Below are 21,727 nucleotides of genomic sequence, written 5' to 3' on the forward strand. Positions count from 1 at the left end.
CTCCGGAAGGCCACGAGGTGTCACTCTATCCTCAAGGCGTGACGCTAAGCGCGAGCAGTAGACTTTGGGCATTCTCTCGCTAGAAAGTCAGAGCGGCGCAGGGCGTGCTGGGAAGGCAGAGTCTTCCTCCGAGACAGCCATCTTCTCCTCCCAAGGGCTGAGCTGAGGGGCGCGGAAGGATGAAGGGGTTCCCGGTGGTCGCGCGTTCCCTCTCGGTGAGGGTGGCCCGGAAGCGTTGTGTGCGCTGGGGGAGAGGCACAGGCGGCGGCGACAGCGCTTGTCCGGGCCCTCGCGGCCGCGGGAGGGCCTGACCCCAGCCAGCCCCGGGCGGCGAGCGGGGCTGGCGAGTGGCGGCGGGCGAGTGGGTGATCGCGCTGCGTTCGTGTCTGTGAGGCTGTCGGCCAGGGGCATGAGCGGGGGCCAGGGTCGAGCCGGCCGGGCGGACGGCAGAGCGGGGCGGCGGGGCTGAAGGTCAGGCAGGCCGCGGGCCGGGCCTGGGGCGGCCTTCGTGCAGCTGGGAGCTCCGGCCGGGCCGGGGACTCCCCGGGGGCTTCACCCGGGGCCTCTCCCGGGAGCCGCCGACGAGATAGGGCCGCCCGTACGGCCGGGGAGAGGGGAGGAGCGGTCTCCGAGGGAATCCTTTCTCGCTGGGGAAGCTTCAGCTGCTCGTGGGTAGGTGGTGCCGGCTTGGCCCGGGGCGCGGAGGAGACCGAGGCTTGTTCGGCTGCAAAAAGTCCTGTCGAGCCGGGAGGCAGAGGGGACGTAACTTGTGTGAGGTCTCTGCTGGAAACGCTCTCGAGTAGAGTGGCGAATGACTTCTGAGTCACAGAATGTCTCAATTTCAGACATGCCCTGCTAATTGATAAGTAAGTAGGCTTAGAGGTTACAAATAGGTGTCCTAACAGATTTGTTGTGCAGGAAGAAAGGCGTTTTTCCTAGACTCAAAGAGTGTTGAACAGAGCCTGTGGCAAAGCAAGGGGAATTATGTCATTGGTATCCCTACTACTGATTTTACTTCAAGATGTAAGGAGATTAGGTTCTTTTTTTTTTTTAGTATGAGAAGATCAATAAGTACATTTATTTTATAAATATAAAAAAAACTTCCAAAAAGGGTGGAACGGATTAGCATTTCAGATTGAACATCAACAGTATTGTCATTTCTGTTACCAGCTACTGAGCTCTTGTGACACACGTTTCAATTTGAAGGTCTGCGCCTGGTTATTACTTTGCAGTTTGGAGACTCGCATCGGTGTCCTCTTTGTGTGCAGCAGTCAGTGCAGATAGTTTGGCGTTCTGAGAGATGACTCTTTAGGAGTCGAACTGTCTACATCAAAAAGTAAGAAGATTATCTCCAAAGCTGTGTTCTGCCCGTGTGGGTTACTGGAGTGGTTCGTTCAGTTAATCGCTGTACAGTGGTCCTACAGACTATAAAGTACCAGTAGAGATTCCTACTGCACAGCAACAAAGGGGAAAAAAAAAAGCTTAGAGTGCTATTTCTTGAACTTCCAGAGACCTCATATACTCATTGCATGAGTTCCGATGGCAATATAAATCGATAAGAGGAATTACAGGGGAATCATTGGTTTTACTTGGGGGCTTGAAGACATTCATTGTCTTTGTACTTTATAATGAATTGCTTTTTCAGTGTGTAATGGAACATGCGATAAACTAATTCAGAAACTCCTTGCTCTTATGTTTTCTCCTCTAGAAGAGGCTTTACTCACTTAAAGTAGCTCCTAAAGTCACAACTTCAGTGAAAGCAGAAAGAGTGAAATTGTCTCCAGAGTCTGAGGATCTTGAGGTCAGTATGAATACTGGTATTTTTTTCTCTCTCCTTTTTATTTATTTTTTAAGACTCAGTCAAAGCAAAACTGTGACAGTACTTCCAGTAGATGACTAAAACAAATTTTGTCTTTTTAATGCAGATTACAAAATTACCAAATGGCTTAGTTATTGCGTCTCTGGAGAACTTTTCTCCTGCTTCAAGAATTGGTGTGTTTATTAAAGCAGGCAGCAGATACGAAACTGCTAGTAACTTGGGAACCGCTCACTTGCTTCGTCTTGCATCTAATTTGGTAGGTGTTTATTCTCTCTGTTACTACATTGGCGGTAGGTGAAATGGTCCGTGAAACAACCACAAAAAGAAGTGATATGGTAAAATTTAACGTAAGAGATCTTATAAAATGGAAAACAATGTACATTAGTTCTTGGTTACCTGGTTCAAGTGCAGAAGAAACAACATTACTTCTGGAAGACAGGCAGTGATATTTATTTAGAATTATGTTCTCTAGTGGTGTCTTAAACTATATATGCATCTGTATCAGGCTGTACACGTAACTCATTTTATTTAAGCAGCAGTAGAAGATAATTTAGATGGCTAATACAAACTCGATTTTTGCGGCGAGGAGGGGGAATATTTCCGAATGGCTTTTCTTGCTACTACCATCAAGAGATTTTAAGCTCCTTTTTTTACCTTCTTATTTTTTGGCTACCTTCATTTATACAAGATGTTGTGGAAGCACATACATATCAGCAGGTTCAGAAAAAGAAACAGACAAATCCATTGATAGCAGGTCCTTTAACAGTTGCTAAAAGAAATAATTTGTGTAGGTACTGCAGGAATACCACTGAAGGGATTATGGGATGCTGTGTTTAAACAGCCCCTTCTGTTACCACTGTCAGGTACAGAACATTATGCTAGATGTCCCGTGGGCTTGACTCGCTGTGGCCGTTCCCCTTGTTGGGTCTATCTCAGTTGCTGTCTGGCTCCAGCTGCAGATGTAAACACGGCCTCTCTCGCACACCACCCAGGCTATGATGATTAAAGCTCCATAGTGCCGCTGACATGTCTGTGACTGCTGTTCTGTGGGTTCAGTCCACATCAGTTTTCAGGCAGAAAAAAAACAAAACAACTCAGCTGCTTATTACCTTCTTCCCAACTGCTGCCCGAAGTTACTTTCCCCAGACAGCTGCCAGTGTAGTAGTAATAGTATGTGTAGGCGTTCCTTGCCTGGGTTTTGTCAAGTTTATCTATTTCAAAGAATCTTATTAAATGTTCAAGCAAATCTGAATCATTGTAGAATAGGGCTGGAGAGCAAAAATGTGAGCAATTATGGTGGAAAATCAGAGAGGATGATTGGAATGACTGGGAGTAAGGATGCAGTAAGCTGGCTCAACTCTTCAAAATGGCTACTGTAGAAATGAATAAACAGGTACTGTTTCAGCTTTGCCTGAGCACTGAACAACATTAGGCAAATCTGTTCTTAAAATAGCTAGCATTTTAAGTTGCTTTTTTGTTTTTTTTTTTAATAGACTACTAAAGGAGCGTCTTCTTTCCGGATTACTCGTGGCATTGAAGCTGTTGGGGGTAGCCTAAGGTTTGTAACCACATATAAAGATAATCTGTCTTGGTAAAATGCAAAAAACCTGAATGATTAAAGGAAACTTAAAATAATAAGAATAACAGTACGTAGGTGGATAAGCTCAGTGTAGCAATGGTACTTGAATGGTGAACGTTGACAAGGAACGTCTTTTCTACTTCTTATTCTATTAAGGTTCAAGAGTGCACTCGTGATTTGTGTTTTAAAAACACCTTTCAATTAACAAAATATAAACATGTGTACCTGGAAAAAATATGATTTGTCCAGAAAGCCTTATGTTCTTTCTACCTTTTCAGACTTCAAGATTAAACTTCCTGAAGTCTATTTTTTTTTTCCTCCCATCTTTTGTGAATAGATACTGCTTATCATACTGCAATTTTGGGAACAATTCAGGCAGTAATTGGCTTTCGTGATTTGAGAGTTTAAAGCCTAGAAAAGAAGCCCAAGTGAAATAAGAGGGATCTTGCTGTGCCTGCTTTCTTGCAGTGTGTCTTGAAATCATCCAGTGGGATTGTTTAATATAGAATTTGGTTAAAAGTAGTGTTTTATATAACTCAAGAATCAACCCTCTTTTGTTCCTGTTACTCACAAACAAGTGGAAGCAAGTGGAAAAGACCAACTTTGTTTTCTACCCAAAGACAGTAATTTCTAAATTGCCTTTTTTGATATTTATATGCTATTTGGCCTTATTTTTTTTTTACCTTGAGTTATCATGGTATCTTAAATTCTGATGGTCACAAGACATCTGTTATTATTTGAATACTTAAGACAGGAGTTTAGTTATGTCTCTTTCTGCTGTTTGTGTATTAAAGGGCTCCTGTTATCACCCCTTTAAACAGTCATCTCAAGCAGATTTAAGGTTAACTAGATATTCTAGTCAGTATCTTGCTGACGAATGCAATCAATGGGGAATGTGTGTGAAAATCCACTTCTGTGTTCTCTGCTGAAATGGATTTTGTGTTTTTTCTCATTTAGTGTGTACTCAACAAGAGAGAAAATGACTTACTCTGTTGAATGCCTGCGTGACTATGTGTACGTATCTAGATATGCTCAACAGAATTACTGCATTCTTTACAAACCGCTCTGTAGTAAAATAGAGGCCTATGGTATTTTCATATCTTTGTAATAATCAATAAATTACTGTATCAATCTTCAGCTTCTGCTGTAGAACTGAATTTGAATTCTCATTTTATTATTTATTTTTATTAGCAGTGCTAATAACTACTCTGGCTCAAGGGATATATTTTGTTGTTAACGTGTTGCTTACAGATTAGCTTGAATTGCTTTCAACTTCAAAAGAGACACATGCTACTTCTGTTGTATTTAATGCCTTTGTAACCTCTTTTATCTAGTGATACAGTGATGGAGTACCTTCTTAATGTCACCACAGCGCCAGAATTCAGACCATGGGAAGTAACTGATCTTCAGCCACGATTAAAAGTTGACAAAGCAATCGCATTTCAGAATCCTCAAGTTGGTAAGTGTGTTTTCTAACCTGCTTCATGGGATTTTCTTCAAAATGAAAAACTTTGGAAAAATTAGAGTTTCCCTTTTGCTCTGTCACAGGACCATTTCATTTTTCAGCTTTTCCCCGTTGGTAGGTATGGTCTTTCTGTTGTTACGGAACTTTTTTTTATAAATCCACAGGTTTTTCCAGCCTGTGCATAACAACGTTTAGCAAGTAACGTGCTGAAGACAGCTTACACCATTGTCCTTGACAGCTTCCATTTTAGCTTTTTAATTTTTTTTAAGTACAACCAAAGGATGTGCAAGTCATGACTATGGTTGACAATATATTTGCAGCAGCTTGTGTTTTGAAAATAGTATTTAGGTATTTCTCATTGATGTGGAAACACTATTCTGCAAAAGACTTCTTGAATTTGTACAGTTATTTTGGTATAAAAACAACATGTATTTTCATTACACTGAAAATGGATTCCAGTTTTAGGTTTACAAATTCAAGTTCCTGGAGTTAAAAAAAAAAAAAAAAAAATAAGGCAAACACAAAGCCTCAGCCAAAACTCAAGCAAACCAAGCCTGTTCCAAAAGATCGTGTGTTAACTGGAGTCATCCAAGTTCACACAGGTAGTTCTGCACTGTAAACATCATTTGTACTACTCTGTGAAACGTGCTCTGGAAAATTGCTGGCTATGTCGAAGTGCTACTATTTTTTTAAATCAGAATCAAGAACAATCTTTGTTTTTTAAACTTCTATCAACTACAGGTTGATTTCATAGTAATTTATATTTTCAGTTACAGTTATGTTCATAATGAGAACTATGAAGAAAGGAGTGTCATCTTGAGAATATTTTGAGGGTATCAAACAGGAATGAGTAGTTACTACATTTTTTTTTACTAAGTTACAAAAGAATAGAAGCCCTCAGACAAGATTATGTTGCCCGAGGATTTGGATGAAACTTCATGTGTATTGGATTATTCCAGGCCTGTTTTTGCAAATCTTGTGCTCCTCAAAGTGGACCACAGCACTGTTTCACTGGGGTAACATTTAGTTTCATTTGTAATCTTCATTAAAAGTGGCTCTTACGTTAATCATCATCGCTGAAACTTTGTTCCTCTTAGGAGTGCTGGAGAACTTGCATGCTGCAGCTTATAAGAATGCTCTGGCAAACCCCTTATATTGTCCAGATTATGCAATTGGAAAAATTACTTCTGAGCAGGTAGGATTACTTGTGTTATAAATCTGTTTCAGTTTCTTTATCAAGGACAGATGAGAGAGAAAATTAATTTAGTAAATAGATGGTATTTACTATCACATTAGTCTGGTGTTAATCTCTTTCCATGCAGCTTTTAGTATTGTGTATAGAACTTATGTTCACCATTTAGAGAAGTGGTTATTTTCAGTGGCTTTTTTTGATAAGAAGGCTGTCAATGAAATGCAAGTGCTCTTGTATAACAAGGCTTTGTAGTTGTCACTGGAGAACGTGTAAAATGCTATTCTGTGGACAGTTCTTTTGGAAGCATTGGAGTTTCCTGCATGAAGAAGTATAAGGCTGAACGGTGGATGTCAGAAACACGCTTGTCATTTTGTTTTTTGTAAAAATATTCTAAAATGTTACTTTACTGTTGCAGCTTCACCATTTTGTGCAGAACAATTTCACAAGTGCGAGAATGGCTCTTGTAGGAATAGGTATGTATGCTCTTTAATGGACAATGCAATTTGTAAGGGAAAACTACTGTAGAAATTTTGAGTGCTCTGTAGAAGTAAAATGTTACGGTACACTTAAAACACTTTTATGTAACTGCTGTAGCTTTTCAATGCCATTACATTACTTGGAATAAACTATTGTATTGCAGGTGTAAAGCACTCTGACTTAAAGCAAGTTGCAGAGCACTTCCTAAATATCCGAAGTGGAGCTGGTATTTCTAGTGCAAAGGCCGTCTATCGAGGGGGTGAGTATGTTACTTGTATCTGTTCTGAATGACTGATTTTGTGATTATTATAAATGTAGTATTATTCAAAGTTGCAACTGAAAACTATATAGTTGTTCTAAATGCTGTACATGGGAAGTGACGCTTCAGAGGCATCTCCCATCTAAATAAGCAGAGGATTATTCTGTGCCATGGAAAGTTCTGGGGTAAAACTGAACCTTTATCTCCAGCAAAGCTTTACCAGCAAGATCATTTATTCCATAAGTGAAAAACAAGCTGGCATATGGTTTCTCTTGGCATTTTTTGGAAGTTTTCCTTAAGTATAGTAAGGACTGTGTAGAAGTGGTGGTAGGCTTTCTTTTTAGGGAAGGTCTGTTAGAATGTCGTAAGTCTTTCATAAAAGACAAAGCAATGCTTAGCTCTTTCAGAGCAGTATCTTGTACTAAGACCAATAACTATTCTTTAGTTGGGGTATCAGATCACTCTGTAAACAAATGGGAAAAAAAAAACACTTTCCAGCATTTAATATTTGACTGGAATAACTTCAGTTTCTATAAAACAGGATAAATATGAAGAGAAGGTACACTACTTTTCTGGATATTTGTCATCTGAAGACTCAATGAGTTTTATCATGTCATACTGTGTGTGGTTTAGGATCAGGTTCTAATAAGGCATAGTAAGGTACTTGGTTTTGTGCTTGCAAGAAAATTTTTGAATGCTTTTTTCAAAAAGATATATATATAGTATACTAGATATATAGTATACATGTATTATATATGTTTCTTTTTAATAAGAGTTAGAAATAACCTCTGACGATTTTAAGCATAAAGGGAGCTAATGATTAGGAAGCTACAGTATGACCTAAGTGTACTAACAGGTTCTTGCTGTATTCCTGAGTGGACATGCAGTAACTTCACACCCTGGTTTCTCTCTCTCGAAACTAACTCTTGGCTAGAAATCTTTCCTTTCCATACCTCTGAGCATACAGTAGTTTCTAACTGAATGCTGCGTTATTCTGTTGCATTTTTAGGAGAAATCAGAGAACAGAACGGTGATAGCCTTGTCCATGCTGCTATTGTAACAGAAGGAGCTGCTGTCGGAAGTGCAGAAGCGAATGCATTCAGTGTTCTTCAGCATGTTTTAGGTGCTGGACCCCTTATCAAGAGGGGGAGCAATGTTACCAGCAAACTGTCCCAGGGTATTGCTAAAGCAACCACCCAGCCATTTGACGTAAGTTCAAGGCATTACTGCACTCTAATATTTTAAGTAAAATGCATACTATCCTTTGAGAGGTTACTACCTCCACCGAGAATCTTCATTGGTTCATTCTTGCACAAGGTACAGTATTTCAGAGAAGGCCTTCCAGTCCCATCTTTCCTCTGCACAGATGGAGTTTAGCTCCCTGAATTACAGTATTTTAGATCCTAATAGTAATTATTTCCCTGTGCTTGATACTGAGTTGTTCTGATACTTGAACTTGACAGTAATGTTTGTTTTGCAGGCTTCTGCATTTAATGTTAATTACTCTGATTCTGGGCTCTTTGGGTTTTATACTATATCCCAGGCTTCAAATGCTGGAGAGGTGAGTTGCTGATGAGAACGTAAGTATTAACTACTTACTAACTTACTAAATAACTCTCAAACTAGTGTTTTGATTTGAGATAGTGACTGATTCATCTGAAAAAAAAAGTCACTTCCTCTGGTTTCTTGTATAAGAATGCTGCATGTTCAGTTATGACTTAGCGCGGTAAGCTGGGAATGAGACTTGCTTTCTGGGAAGTACAAATGCCTAGTATGAACTAGAGCTAGTAAAATACCTTGTTGCTGACTGCAACTGCTGATGTACCTGTGTAAGCCTAAGTAAATCATGAGGAATATGCTGGCTCTTGGAGCTGGCAGAACTGAATATTCTCATGAAAAATGGTGAGACCATTCAAATTAATGTGGTGTTTCAATTTAAATGCACACTGTTTTTTGTGTCCACTTCGGCATTTTTACAGTGATTTTAGTTATGTTCTAAAGCTGTTCAGCATTGAGTTCAGCCTAACAGCCCTAACACTGTCAGCTGCTCTCTGAAGTTTTTAAGGTGTCAGATAATAGAAATAACATGTTGAAATTTAATACTGGATAAGTCTTAAATGATTTAATTTTCCTCAGGTCATTAAAGCTGCTTTGAACCAGATAAAGGCAGTTGCTCAGGGCAGCGTCACCGATGACGATGTCACAAAGGCAAAGTAAGTGAGTAAATACCTGTCTTGTGTGTTGTCAAGAGAAGTTTCTTAACATGTAGCTACTTGTCAAACACTTAGACTATTGCGTACAGCAGAGCTTACTGTTGTCCTGTAACTATTTCTGTGGGGAACTGCTCACTTTCCTGTGTTAAAACTGAAGCACTGTCAAGAATCTTTCTTCAAAGCTATACTGATTTTCTGCTAATGGTATTTCCTAATAAAAACTTAGATAAGTGTTAATTTTTTCTGTAAACTGTTTCAGTGTAAGAAATAAGCAAGTATCAGCAGATGCTGTCGTTATACTCTGTAGTATTAAGATGTATTTAAATTAGAATCCTAAATTGCATTATTTAGGTAATTCCCTTTACAATTGCACTGCAGCAATTCCCAAAACAATTATATTAACAAATCCATATTTTCAAAGAATAATAGTAATGAGGGTCTGCAAGTGCAAAGCACTGAATTAGTGAAGGTGCATCCAAGTGCTCGCAATACGTGCCCCTAGGAATATTTGAGATGGGAGAAATTACTATTAGAGATGCAGCAATACCAACAAAGTTCTAGAGTTTCTCATTTATAGAGGGTTGTGCACATTGGTTGGTGCTTGATCTCCAAGTAGTGTTAACTGCCCTACCCCCTAAAACTGCAGTTGTGCAATTCAGCAGTGTAGTACAGATCTACTCAAGCAGCAAAATTAAAATATTTTCTGTTGCATATATAATATATGTACAAGACACCACGTAAAGCTTGATTACACAAAACATGACAACCTAGACATGATTGGTTGTGCCTTAATCACTAGTAGCTAAATGGTGAATTCTGGACCATTATAATTGACGTTATTAGTTCTGTGGGGTTTTATTTTGTTTGGTTGGTTTGGTTTTTTAAGAACAGAACCATTGCACAAGGAGCCTAACTGTTTACAATCATTGCATCTTTGTGACTTCAACCAAAATTGCTCTGCATACATCTGTTCTTGATGAGAAACTGGAATCAATTTTAAACCTAATTTTTAAACTTGATAGATTAGTTCGTCTAATTCTTGGAGTACCTGCATGAGTTCCTTCAAACAGAAGCAAATGCTGAGCTAGTCATCTTCTGACTGTGTGAGGTGGCTGATTGTTCCAAGGCAGTAGGTGTTCAAGTACCCTGTCACTTTCATACTTGGACAATTTGTGATGCCTCTTTCCTAACTACAGGACACTTCCATACTTGAAAAGGAAAACATTTCAAAATGGAGAGAAATCTGGAAAACTTAAAAAGCACCAAAAACTCATTGCACTTAACAGGTGTGGTGAGGAAGGTAGTAACAGGACTTACTTAACACTCATTCATCTATAACGCTTTGTTCGATGGCAGAAATCAGCTGAAAGCCACCTATTTGATGTCAGTGGAGACTGCAGAAGGGCTACTGAATGAAATTGGCTCCGAGTCATTGGTTTCTGGCACGCACACATCACCATCTGTTGTTGCTCAAAAAATCGACTCTGTAGCCACTGCCGATGTTGTGAATGTAAGTATGTGTCAGCAACTACAGGTGTTCCTTAATTGCTGTGTAAGTTTTTTTTATAGAAAACTGACGCTTATTTGTGTGTGTTTGTAAACACACACATATACTATCTTTAAAAAGAAGCAACTCATTTACAAATCCTAGCTGGCTTATCTTTTGACGTCTTAATTAACAGAAGACTCTTTAATCCAATACATTGTAAAACTAGTGTAGCTGGGACTATGTGAAATTCTCATCTACTTCACTTCAGTTTAACAAAACTGTCAGCTAGTATTCAAGGAAAACTTGGTATTAGTTCCAGTGCAAGCACTTCTGTGTCAAGGCTTTTAGGATTCCTGAGTCTAGAACATTTGGAGTGCTTAATAAAACAATTAGACTTTCAATGATAAATCGACATAGCTGCATTGCTATTCCAAATTATCTTGTTGCTAATACTTGAAGCAAACTTCACACAGAAATCCATCAGAAATTCTAAGATAGACTTGTTTTCTCACAGTCATCATTCATTTGTGTTGCAGTAGCAACTAGCAATAGCTTTAGTAGTAAGGAGAGATCCACTGTATCTTGAGCTGTAGTAATTATTCTAGGAATAACCATTTTCAAAGGCTTTATGCCTTTTTATATCGAACTATTGTTCTGCCATTCCTGTTTAGATTATAAAGTAATGAGGAGCAAGTAAGTTTCGACAGCAAAAGGAAAATTGTTTACTTGATGATGTACTATAGTAGTGTTGGGATTTGTTTCTTTTAATAACTTAAAGCTGAAGCTATGAGCAGCAAAGTAAACTCTGTTATAGTGAATATTTCCTTATATCCATCTTTCTGATTTATTTTCAGGCTGCAAAGAAGTTTGTCAATGGGAAGAAATCAATGGCAGCTAGTGGGGATTTGGGAAATACTCCTTTTCTTGATGAGTTGTAAAAACAACTGTAATGTGGATTCAATATGGACCTGAGGTTTAAGTCACCTATGTTCTAAATAGATCGCTACTAACTTGTTATTTATGAATTCAGTTATTTCAGAAAATTAATCTGGAGTAATCGTGGGCTTGCACTCATCAAATAAAGTGCTGAGTTCATATATTTTGTGTTGAGTTTTTTCCACTGAAAATGGTATCTAAAATGCTGATAAGCCTGGCTCTGTACACTGAAGGTAAAACTACAGTGAAAAAATAAGATGACTTTTAGTCAAAAATGATCACTGTGATGCAGACAAATACTGTAATTGCCACTTGCTGTTATGTATTCTTGTATATTCAGGGAAATTTCTTAATAAACTGTCTGCATCATCCTTCTATCAAGTAAATGAAGAAACATACCTTCAAACAAAGATTAATATATTAGACCACCTTAGAGCTTGCAGCTGCTATTTGTCTGGGACTAACAGAGGTAGTGTTTCTGAGTGTCTTCGCCACAAGTAGCATTGACGGACATCTTGGAGGGGAGGAAGAGCATTGCTAAAACAGCTTTATGTAGCTAATATATCATTTCAGATACCTTAGGACACTTAGATATTTTTTTTTCTGGAAGTCTAGACATGTATTAAAAGAAAATAGATACAACTTCAGAAATCTAGATTTTGAAGAAGTCAAGTTTTGAGCTATTCTGAAACAAAGGCAAATTCTTCCGGAGAGGATGTATCTGATGCAGAAGGGCAGGAGAAGGAGGAACAGGTCTCATTGTTTTCCATAGCACAGTATGAAGCAGCATCAAACTTATAATTCACAATGCATCAACATCCATTATGGAGTACAACATCACCACCAATGTCCGCGCCTACTCCAAATTTTGGATATTGATGGTAACTTAAGAGTGAACTCACAGCAGTATGACTGGGAAGATCTATACTGAGACGTTTCCAAGTCTACATCATCGTTGCTTCTGGACCCGGTGTCATCTTTGTCCTCAGCATCTTCGTCCTCAGCATCTTCACTTGTGCTGAAAATACACAGCATGGTATTACTTTTAATATGCAATAATTCCCATATCCATTTAGTTAACTAACCATGGAGTCTTTTAAGTTTGTTGTGAATACTTGTTTTAGAGACAAGTTTGTTAGTTCTGAAGCTCCTCTAATACCAAACTAACGCTACTGACCATCGTCCTTTGCCCACTGTTTCCTTTGGGCTCTAAAGTAATAGATAAGATGTAATTCAGTCAACAGAAAAGCAAGCTATCCTTTTTTTGCTTCTTCAGAATAGCAAAGAATTTGATTTATTTAAACATAAGCTTAGAGCTTTAGTCTCTTGGAAAGCCCCTTGCGTGAGCTTCCTTTCTGCCCTTCTAGCCTCATGACTGCCTTTTAAGACTTCCGTTCCTCCCCCTGCCCCTGAGGTTTCTTTTCTGTTAAAACACTGTCTCTCAGGAAAACTTTTAACTGCCTTGTATCCCATCCAGATCATTTATACTTGATCTATAAGCCACCTTTAGGATTGAAAGAAATATATTTTAAAAAGCTTCTGTATGCAGTGGCTCTCCCAAGAAAAGTTTATTTTTCCTGAAGTCTAATTTTAAAAGTCATAATCATTAACCACTGTCAGCAGTTAGACTGATTAAGAAACAGATAAGCTTTTTACATGGTTGTAGCAAGACCCCCCTCTTGGTATCACTAGCTACTTGTAATTGCCTAGATGCTTGGCTGTGACAAATCGACATAGTTTTGACTTTAGTGGCGTTATTGCCAGCTAGACTTTTTATGGTCTCTGGAGGCAGGAAGGGGCATGTCTAAAATTAATATTTGTCCTTACTCTGTCTTCTCTGTAACTAGAAAAGTAAACATTTCTTTTCGTATTTGTAAAATATAAAATGAAAGTCAATGTTTAGACTGATATTTTAGCCTAAAAAAAAAAGCTATTACACTATTTCTTGTTTCTTGCTAGAATAATAAGCAAGGTGTGAAATTCTAGTTTTGTACAATACTTATTTCTTACTCTGCTGTCATCACAGTAAGCTTTACTTCAGGAATTAATTCAATTGCACTTTGCCAGTGTTGAGGTACTTCAACAAAATCTCTGTAAACTCGGATTTGTAGAGTAGTTCCTATAGGAATATTGTGCAGGAGTTGACCAAGCTCTCGCAGAGTCCATCCTAAAATGTTAGCATGTCCAATTTTTATTAGAACATCACCTGCCAAGGAAGAAAATTGACAGCGATCAGTTTAAGAGACTTTTGATTTTTTTTATGTTCTTATTACAAAATGTGTAGACTTAACCACTTTGCTTTCACATTTTTATGTAAAAGCATGTGTTTCACAGCTTTTCAAACCAACTGGATGCAATTTTTTTTTCTTTCGTTTTTAAGGAAAATTTTTTTTAGCTCTAGTAACAACTAACCTTTTTAAAACACCAAGGAAAGCTGTAGTTCACTTATTTACTTTGGGATTTTTCTGAGCGAACATGCTGAACTTCAGATTTTCTGTTCAGTGCTACCTTCCATTTCTGTGGGGTTTTTTACACAAGATAAGAGGTACCATGATGCATGCTCTGATCAGGACCACTACCTGGGACCAGACAGACCCCAGCAAGGTTCAGCTGAGGTTACACATCTTTCTACTGCTGGCATCTTTCCACTGCTTCCCTGTATCTTTTCACAGCTGGAATACCCTGTCTATACAGATCTGGTGCCTACCCTTGCATGTCACCTTGCTGGTTTTGTGTTGGTAGGGAGCCAGGAGTACCCCTTCCTCCTCAGAGGCTAAGTTTACCTAGGTGGATGTCAGAGAACCTGTGTAACAGCCATGTCACCTTGTGCTTGTCTGGGCCCCTGGAGGATTCCAGGGTTTGATTCTCCTCGGCAGCTGGTGTCCGTCCCTCCACTCTGAGAATGACCAAGGGGTGAACACACTGCAAGACACTGTCAAGCAAGGCCAGGGGGGAAAGCAGGACACGCCTGCAAGAGTTGGTGCAGAATCTACCTGAAGAGTTCCAGCAGAAAACAGTGGTGATTGTTTGTTGGTTTGTTTTAAGGGATAAGGCTGCAAGTAATGTTCTTATTACCTGCTGCCAGTGGAAAGCACTGAACTGCAGTTTTGCAAAAAGCAGTACCACATCAAAGAACAACAGTTCAAGAAGCCCCAGCACCTATATATTCCACAGGATACAACAAGCTGGGCTTCAAGGGGTTGGGGGGAGTTGCAATTACTGGGTAAGCCTGTAATTCTGGAGACTGCAGAAGGCAAGCAGAGTAACTCTGCAGCAGCCTACAGCTCTATCAGCAGCCTGGCAGAAACAGTTGCACAGAGGAACAGCATCAGTAAACATTATGTACTGAACTGCAACAGAACAGCACAGGGGATTGAAACAAGCAGTACAGCTGTCTGCTGCCATATTAGGCAGAGCAAGGAGCGTCTCTCCATCTGCTCTATTTTCCTCTTAGACCTTTTGGGTTAAAAATGCCTGTAGCAAAAACTTACAGGCTTTAAAACTGTTTACCTGAACTACTCACTACCATTTTTTCAGTCAGTTTTTCCACTAACTACTCCTTCTATTCCATTTCTATCATACCCTCTCTCCACTCTGGCTTATCACAAGATACTGGTTCCACTGGTGTGCAAACAAGAAGTTCTAGAACAAGTACTAGGATAGCAGATACTAAAAAAGCAACAGAGAACGTTTTACCAACAGTTTTATGTAAGTTCTCAGCCTCAAACACCCAAATTACGTGTTTCAAAAGGCATAGACATAAATGTATTTATGCTTTAAAATATCTGCAAGATATTCTTGACTTTTAATAGATTCTTTCAGAATTCTGTTTTTTCTGCCTATACTGTCCTCATAACGCTGTTGTGGTGAGTCAAAGCCATCTCTGAACTGCAGATGTAAATAACTTTTCTTGCTCCTCCGCTCCAGCATCTAGAGCCTGAACCACCCAGCTTTTCAGTTCACCTGTCAGTTTTGTGATTGATACCATTCAGTGGTTTTTTCACATCATTTTATGTGAAAAAACCTTGCAATATGAAGGTATTTTGAGGAAACACAGGTACCAAGCAGTTTTCACAGTACCAAGCTGTTTCTCCTTGCTGGCATGGAGAATAAGGCATGCATACATACATACAAGTTTGGTGAGTTTAACCGTAGGATTTTAAGACATTAGCGCCTCCCACTACCTCCTCCCTATTAAAGTCAATAGAATGGCATCAGCTCGAAAGATATAAGCAGTAATAAAATTGTTGTTTTAGGTTCCAGTTTGAAATTGTACAGATAATACTCATCTTACTTAACTGAAAAATAAGTCCATAAAAATAAAACTTTATTTACTGCAAGAAAAACTCCTAAGCAGTGCATTTGTGCATCACATTTTTCTCAAGCCCCATGCTCTGTACATTGTATTAGCATCAAAATAAGTGTGCTGTCTGTGTGCTCTGTATCATTAAGAGACAGAGCTCTGCAAAATACTATGTTTTCCACAAAATTTTACAGCTTTGGTCTTAAATACGAAGTTTTTTACGTTCACTCTAAACATGAATTGAACAAATTCAGCTGTTTGCTTTTTTGTGTGTGTGTGTGGAGTGTGCCAAGTTTGATCCAGGTGTTCCAGGAAGCATGCTCAAATTGTTTCTTCTGGCTCCAAAAAGTAAGATTGGCTGCAAAGGGATGATGTTTTGTTACCAGTCCTCAACCCCCTTTAAACTGTTAAGTACTTGCTGCAGTAAATCAAACATATCACATGCCACAAATAATTTGACTTCTTGTTCTTGTAGCCTTTATTGAAAGTGCTTTCAGAGCTTTCTTTTTTTTTCAAACTTGCAAATAGAACTACTTAATTTCAGTGATTAATATTCTGCATTTTTTACATTATAGATGTAAAAAACCCCAAACAAACCAACAACCAAATCAGTATCTTATATATGCTTTTGTATACCATAGGGTTCTTTTTAGAGAACAGATGAAAGCTATCTGCTCCTAAGATAACAATAATTTTTAAAAAATACTAAAAGTACTGAGTTCAAATTCAAAACCATTTCTATTCTATGCTCAGGATTTTTCCACTGATTTTTATACTTGGATCAAAAGTGCAAAGTCTTTTCTAAAAAGAGGTTAAGATTTCCACTTCATGGTTTTTATTTCATCAAGCAAGTAGGTCTGTCTTTCTAGTGCTTGGAATTCTAATTCTCTCTGAAAGGTGAGAGAAGAAAGGACTGCCCAAACTATAAAGGCAATGCTGGGAAAATTGTTCTCATTTAAATATATGCATTTTCACCACACAGCCAGTAAATTTCTAAATTACTTCATTACACTCAAGTCTTAGCGTCATAGATTTCTACATTAGAGACAATTTAATATTTGGTAATAACATTTGGTAATAACACTATTGTCCCCAAACTGTAGTTCATGAGTCTAATGAACTCATGTCTAGGGACACACGTGAAGCAGCCAAATTTACAGAGCTTTCAATTACAAGCTTAATGCAAGTGTCTGATGTTACACAAGAAATCGTAATAACGAGTAATAGTCTGTTAGTACCGATATGGCACATTTCAAATTTAAAGCATTTAGCAAATGAACACCTGCATGGATTGTTAGAGCACAGAGATTAGTCCACTGCCACTTCCTAACTGTTTTGTATAATAAAGGGAAACAAAAAGCAAACAATAAGGCAAATTAATTTCAAGCCTTTGTGAAGTTTTGCATTACCTGTAGAGTGAAATTCCTTGAACAACAATGCACTGAATAAAGAACGGTATTATTCAAGTTTAGTTGCTATATAAAGGTAACAGTCAAACTACTTTTGGACAAACCTGCTGATGAATAGGAAATCAGTTTTTGCTGGAGAACAATATATAGACTTCAGTCTTGATCTGATTATGAAGCAGTCACTCGTATCAGCTATTTTAAGATCACAGATATTTCATTACAATGGAATGCCGGCACTGAGCTTTATACAGTTTGTGCTAGTTTCTTTTCTCTGTAATTTTAAATTTAGTTTCTTTTGATCTGCGTAAGTGTAAATAAATCAGAGACAGGCTCAAAGCATAAATGCAGAACAAGAATATTTTCAATGCTATTAAATTTGAATATCACTGTTGTTTCTTTTTACCTGGTTTTAGCTTTCCATTGTTAGCTGCAGAGCTTTTCTCAACAAGGCTTGTTATCTGGAGGTATGGCCCGTTCTGTATGATTATGAGACCCAGTCCTTTTTCACTCATCCTAATATTTGCCTTTAATGCTGTAATCAGTGCGTGCTGAGAGACGTTTTCCAGAGCTGGCAACTGCCCTTTGAAAAGAGAGAGGAAAACTTTACTAGTTGAAAGTGTGATATCATTCTTCAACAAAACGTTTAAGGAGACACTTGAGCAGGTGCTGTACCCATTCTTAATTGTCCAAACAGTTAAGTCCCTCATCCTTAATTGCTCCTCTAGATAGGCATTGCCTGCTGAGTTGCTGCCAAAAAGCCGTAATAGCAATACTTAGAAAAATTTAGTGTACTCCATAAACTAGCTTTCTGCAAGGAAATATACTGAAAGTAGACTTATTTCTTAAAAAGTCATACATTTTACCAAGAGAAAAAGCAATACTGCTGTTACTTAAGTATTCATTACAAATAGCGACATATTCAGGGAAGGCAGAGAACGGGGTACAGAATAGCAGAACAGAGGAGTTGTCAGCTGTTAAAGACTTAGAGAAAAGACTGAATTCCTATAAAAAATGAATTTTTCAAATCAATATTTATAGAAGAGATTAATTTCTAAATTTCCAGCAGATTGGTTCCACACTCTACTGCTGACATGAGGGAAGGGACTGTACTTGCCATATTTAGCACCTACAGAAATAAAATACTCTTGAGCAACCATTACCCATTAAAATGCAAAATACAAGTAATACAATATAAATGACATTATCCCAGTGTCTCCACCAAGAAATATAATAGGGTAATAAACTAAATCCTCCATCTCTCAAGCCTATTCTCTTCCTTAAGAACCAGGAAAAGTTAAGACTGTCGCATGAGCAATTGAGACTCCTATAACAAACTGTATTCTGTTAATAATTACTTTTTAAATGCTCTCTTTTAAGAGGGAATCTCGAAATGTAACTTCTGACAGCAGGGTAGCAATAACTTTAACTGCTTGAGAAAACATCTCCAACAGTCTGAAACCACTTAATGAAAATTCCCACCACTTTACCCCTCTTCTATAAAATATGGAAACTTGGTCATCTTTCCAATGGCTTCAGTAAAGCTTTGGATCAGGCTATAAATGACAGCACAGAATGTCTATAAAAGAATTAGGATTGAAATACAACAATGTCAACATTTGATTTGTCAGTTTGGCTGCTGAACTGAAACAAAGAGAAGGAAGCAGGAACAGTTTTGTTTTCCTTTCCAGCAAAAAATGCAGGAATTTTTGTAGTTGTTGAAAAGAACACTTCATTTGATTTGGATGGAATACTTAATTTTCATGGTTATGCAAGAAAAGTGAAGAAAGTCCCGCTGTGGAACACACTTTCATCTGTTGATAATTCTGAGAGGTCGAATTTCTGACCTGCTACTGTTTCTCTAGCTCAGGAATTTATGCAAAATGGAACAGGATCAGTAGAAGGGATTGAAACCTTTCCTGCAGTGTTCTTGGTCGCTTTTGAAGAAATGTGTGTTTCAATCTTTTTCAGCCAGAAGGGGGAATTGAATCCTAGTTTCCTACTTCGAGAATGAGTACCTAACTCCTAGGCCAATAAATGTAAACAGATGATATGATGAAGTAAGGCTACTTCATATTATTTCCTAGCCAAATTCAGCAAATTCCATTAAAATTCATGAGCAGTTGTAGGTCAGAAAATGATTATCAGTGAAACAACAAACAAAAAATGCTAATAACAAATCTAGCTAACTTAATTAGAAGCCAGAATCCTATTTTAAGCTTCTTCTTATTGCATGAAGTTATCTTGCTGGACATGAGAGATTTAAAACCATGAAAGCTGTGACTAATCCAAAACCTACAAAATATTTAAGAAGAATGCCAAGATTCACACTTTTAGATGAGACACTTGTTTTTTTACTATACCTGATACCAGTCTATATAGTCTCCAAGAGGAATTTTCTCTTTGTTCTGTGCTACAGAAAGTTTAGGTACTCGAGAGAATTTACATTGCAGTTCCCCGAACACTGTCCTGATTTTCTCTAAGGTCACCCTTAAATTCTGCATTTTGTGCAGGCAGCAGCATAGGATCTCATCTAATTTTCTGCTGCTGAAGAAACTTCTTTTCCTCTTCTCATCTGCCTACGATTCCATTTCAAATACTCAACCTCAAGACCAGAAATGCTTCTTGATACATAGAAAATCTGGGGCACTAGGGGCTCTGTGAAGAAGATAAACTGTCTGGTAGCACAAGGACTTAAAAAGTTTGAGATACTGAAATACAGGACTGGAAGAGTAGTGTTGGGGCATCAGTGAGGAGATGGAAATGAACAGAGGAAGAAATGACGGAGAGATGGAAACTCACTCTTAGTTTCATCCCCAACTGCTGGGGAAGACTGTGTGCGTTCCATTGAGTCCAGAGGAAGCGCTTTTTCTTTGGAGTCAAAACCCCTGGGCATGCACGTCCTAGGTGAGCCTCTTGGAAATGTGCTACTGCTCCATGATGGCATGTGGAGAAAGAGCCCACCAGCAGGTGAGGAGGCAACCTCAGCAACTACTCAGAACACTGGGGCAAGGGAGTTCTGAGCCCCCACCCAGTGCCACACCAGAAACGCGGGCATAAGGAATTCTGGCATTGGACATAGGATGTGTCCATATCCAGAGCACTGTTTCAGTCCAGAGGAGTAATTCAATTTAGGCTGCCTGTCTGTCAATACTGCAGCTCTGTCTGAGGTCCTAAAACCTCCTGGAGAACCTATAGCCAGTGGCATCCCTCCCACACAGCATCCCTAGGCATGTACTCATCTCCTAACAAACCTGAGAAAGATTAAACTGACCACACAGCCTGCAGGGTATGAAGACTGAGAACTTCAGAAGACTGTCACTATTTCTGACTTCATATTTGCCTGCATATTAAAAGCCAATGAAAACCATATCTTCCCTTTGTGTACCCTCTTCACCCCTCCTTGCTTTATTCTTTTTTCCATGAAGCAGAGTTATTTGGAGATAAACTCATTTTGAGGCAGACTTTTACATAATGCTTGTATTAAAAGCTATTTAAGTACCACTTAAAGCCAGTTTATAGAACAGTTGCAGATGATCTTGGAAATAACTTCTTTTCAAGGATGTTGGATTCCCATTGTTGGTGCAATAAAATTCTTAAATATTTTAAATAAAAAAATCAATTGTCCCATTTCTTCTAAGCACCAATTGTTCACTGTTTAAAGGGAATAATTTCAGCTGTTTTTCATCAAAAGTCTTACTATTTTCTCCACCCTTAAGAAAGTCTGTCAAGAATAGTCGATTTCAATAGAACCTAAATACAGCTCTTGTCCTCCAAATAATAAGTCTTACTGATTGCTGTTGAACACTTTAAGATTACTTTATTAATATCTCAATTTTTTTTCTATAGTCTCACATCTACATAAAAGACTTACATAAAAATAAACAGCATAGACAATCACCCGCTTGGCTTCCTGATGTGTTCTCTATAGACCAGTTATGCCACTCTGGAAAAAACAGATGGGTGTTAGCTGTTAGGAGGAAAAAAAAAAGTAAGCAATTAGATATTTTTCGAGTACCTGTAGAACCATGTGGGGGCTGCTAGACTAATTTAGTTCACCGTCCCCATGCTAGAATGACAATATCGAAGGCCCAGAGTTATTGTGGCCAAAACTAGGCTGGTTTCCCACATATGGTGCATTGTTCATTTATTGGCTCCAGATTTATTTTGACATAGCTGAACGCATGGAAAAGCACGTCACTAAAAATCGCTGTATTTGGGTTTGTTTTCTAGTGAAGATTAATTAGGTTTCCTTCGAAACACACAGGACAGAAAGCAACACAACACAGGGCTTTTGTGGTGCTCCACAGTCGTGTAACATCTGGAGGAACCTCTGTCAATCAGTTCTGCCACTTCCTCTGCTTTTACCATTGCTACCGAAGCAACTCTGAAATTTAAGCTAACGCCCCACATTTCAAAGGGACAGAGTGACAGTGGCTACTGAAACACGAGATTTTGTTCTGATGATGAAGGCAGATCTATCATTGTTCCTCAGCCTGAGACTCCGGGCCGGGGCAGGGGGAAGAGAGGAATCCCTGCGTACCTCGGCTGAAAAGCACCTGTGGAGATACCGGTGCGTGAGGGCAGCG

The 21,727-nt window shown here is 38.7% G+C and overlaps 2 protein-coding genes across 2 annotated transcripts; one reads left to right on the top strand and one right to left on the bottom strand.

Moving 5' to 3' along the window:
• The first annotated feature begins 31 nt into the window (after positions 1-31).
• Positions 32-11,561, top strand: UQCRC2 (ubiquinol-cytochrome c reductase core protein 2). Its single transcript, XM_086622324.1, has 14 exons — positions 32-215; positions 1,709-1,801; positions 1,926-2,075; positions 3,313-3,377; positions 4,356-4,412; positions 4,733-4,857; positions 5,961-6,058; positions 6,471-6,528; positions 6,696-6,791; positions 7,801-8,000; positions 8,272-8,352; positions 8,928-9,004; positions 10,361-10,514; positions 11,348-11,561. Exons 1-14 carry the CDS (start codon positions 180-182, stop codon positions 11,429-11,431), a joined length of 1,374 nt encoding a protein of 457 aa, XP_086478450.1. The 5' UTR covers positions 32-179; the 3' UTR covers positions 11,432-11,561.
• Positions 11,562-12,266: 705 nt separating this feature from the next.
• On the bottom strand, positions 12,267-20,085 carry PDZD9 (PDZ domain containing 9). Its single transcript, XM_086622482.1, has 4 exons — positions 19,941-20,085; positions 17,545-17,721; positions 13,440-13,635; positions 12,267-12,447 (listed from the first exon to the last, which is right to left on the bottom strand). Exons 1-4 carry the CDS (start codon positions 20,083-20,085, stop codon positions 12,267-12,269), a joined length of 699 nt encoding a protein of 232 aa, XP_086478608.1.
• Positions 20,086-21,727: the final 1,642 nt, after the last annotated feature.

The sequence above is a fragment of the Tauraco erythrolophus genome, chromosome 17 (assembly GCF_009769465.1).
Source record: "Tauraco erythrolophus isolate bTauEry1 chromosome 17, bTauEry1.pri, whole genome shotgun sequence".
In the NCBI taxonomy this organism is placed as follows: Eukaryota; Metazoa; Chordata; class Aves; order Musophagiformes; family Musophagidae; genus Tauraco; species Tauraco erythrolophus.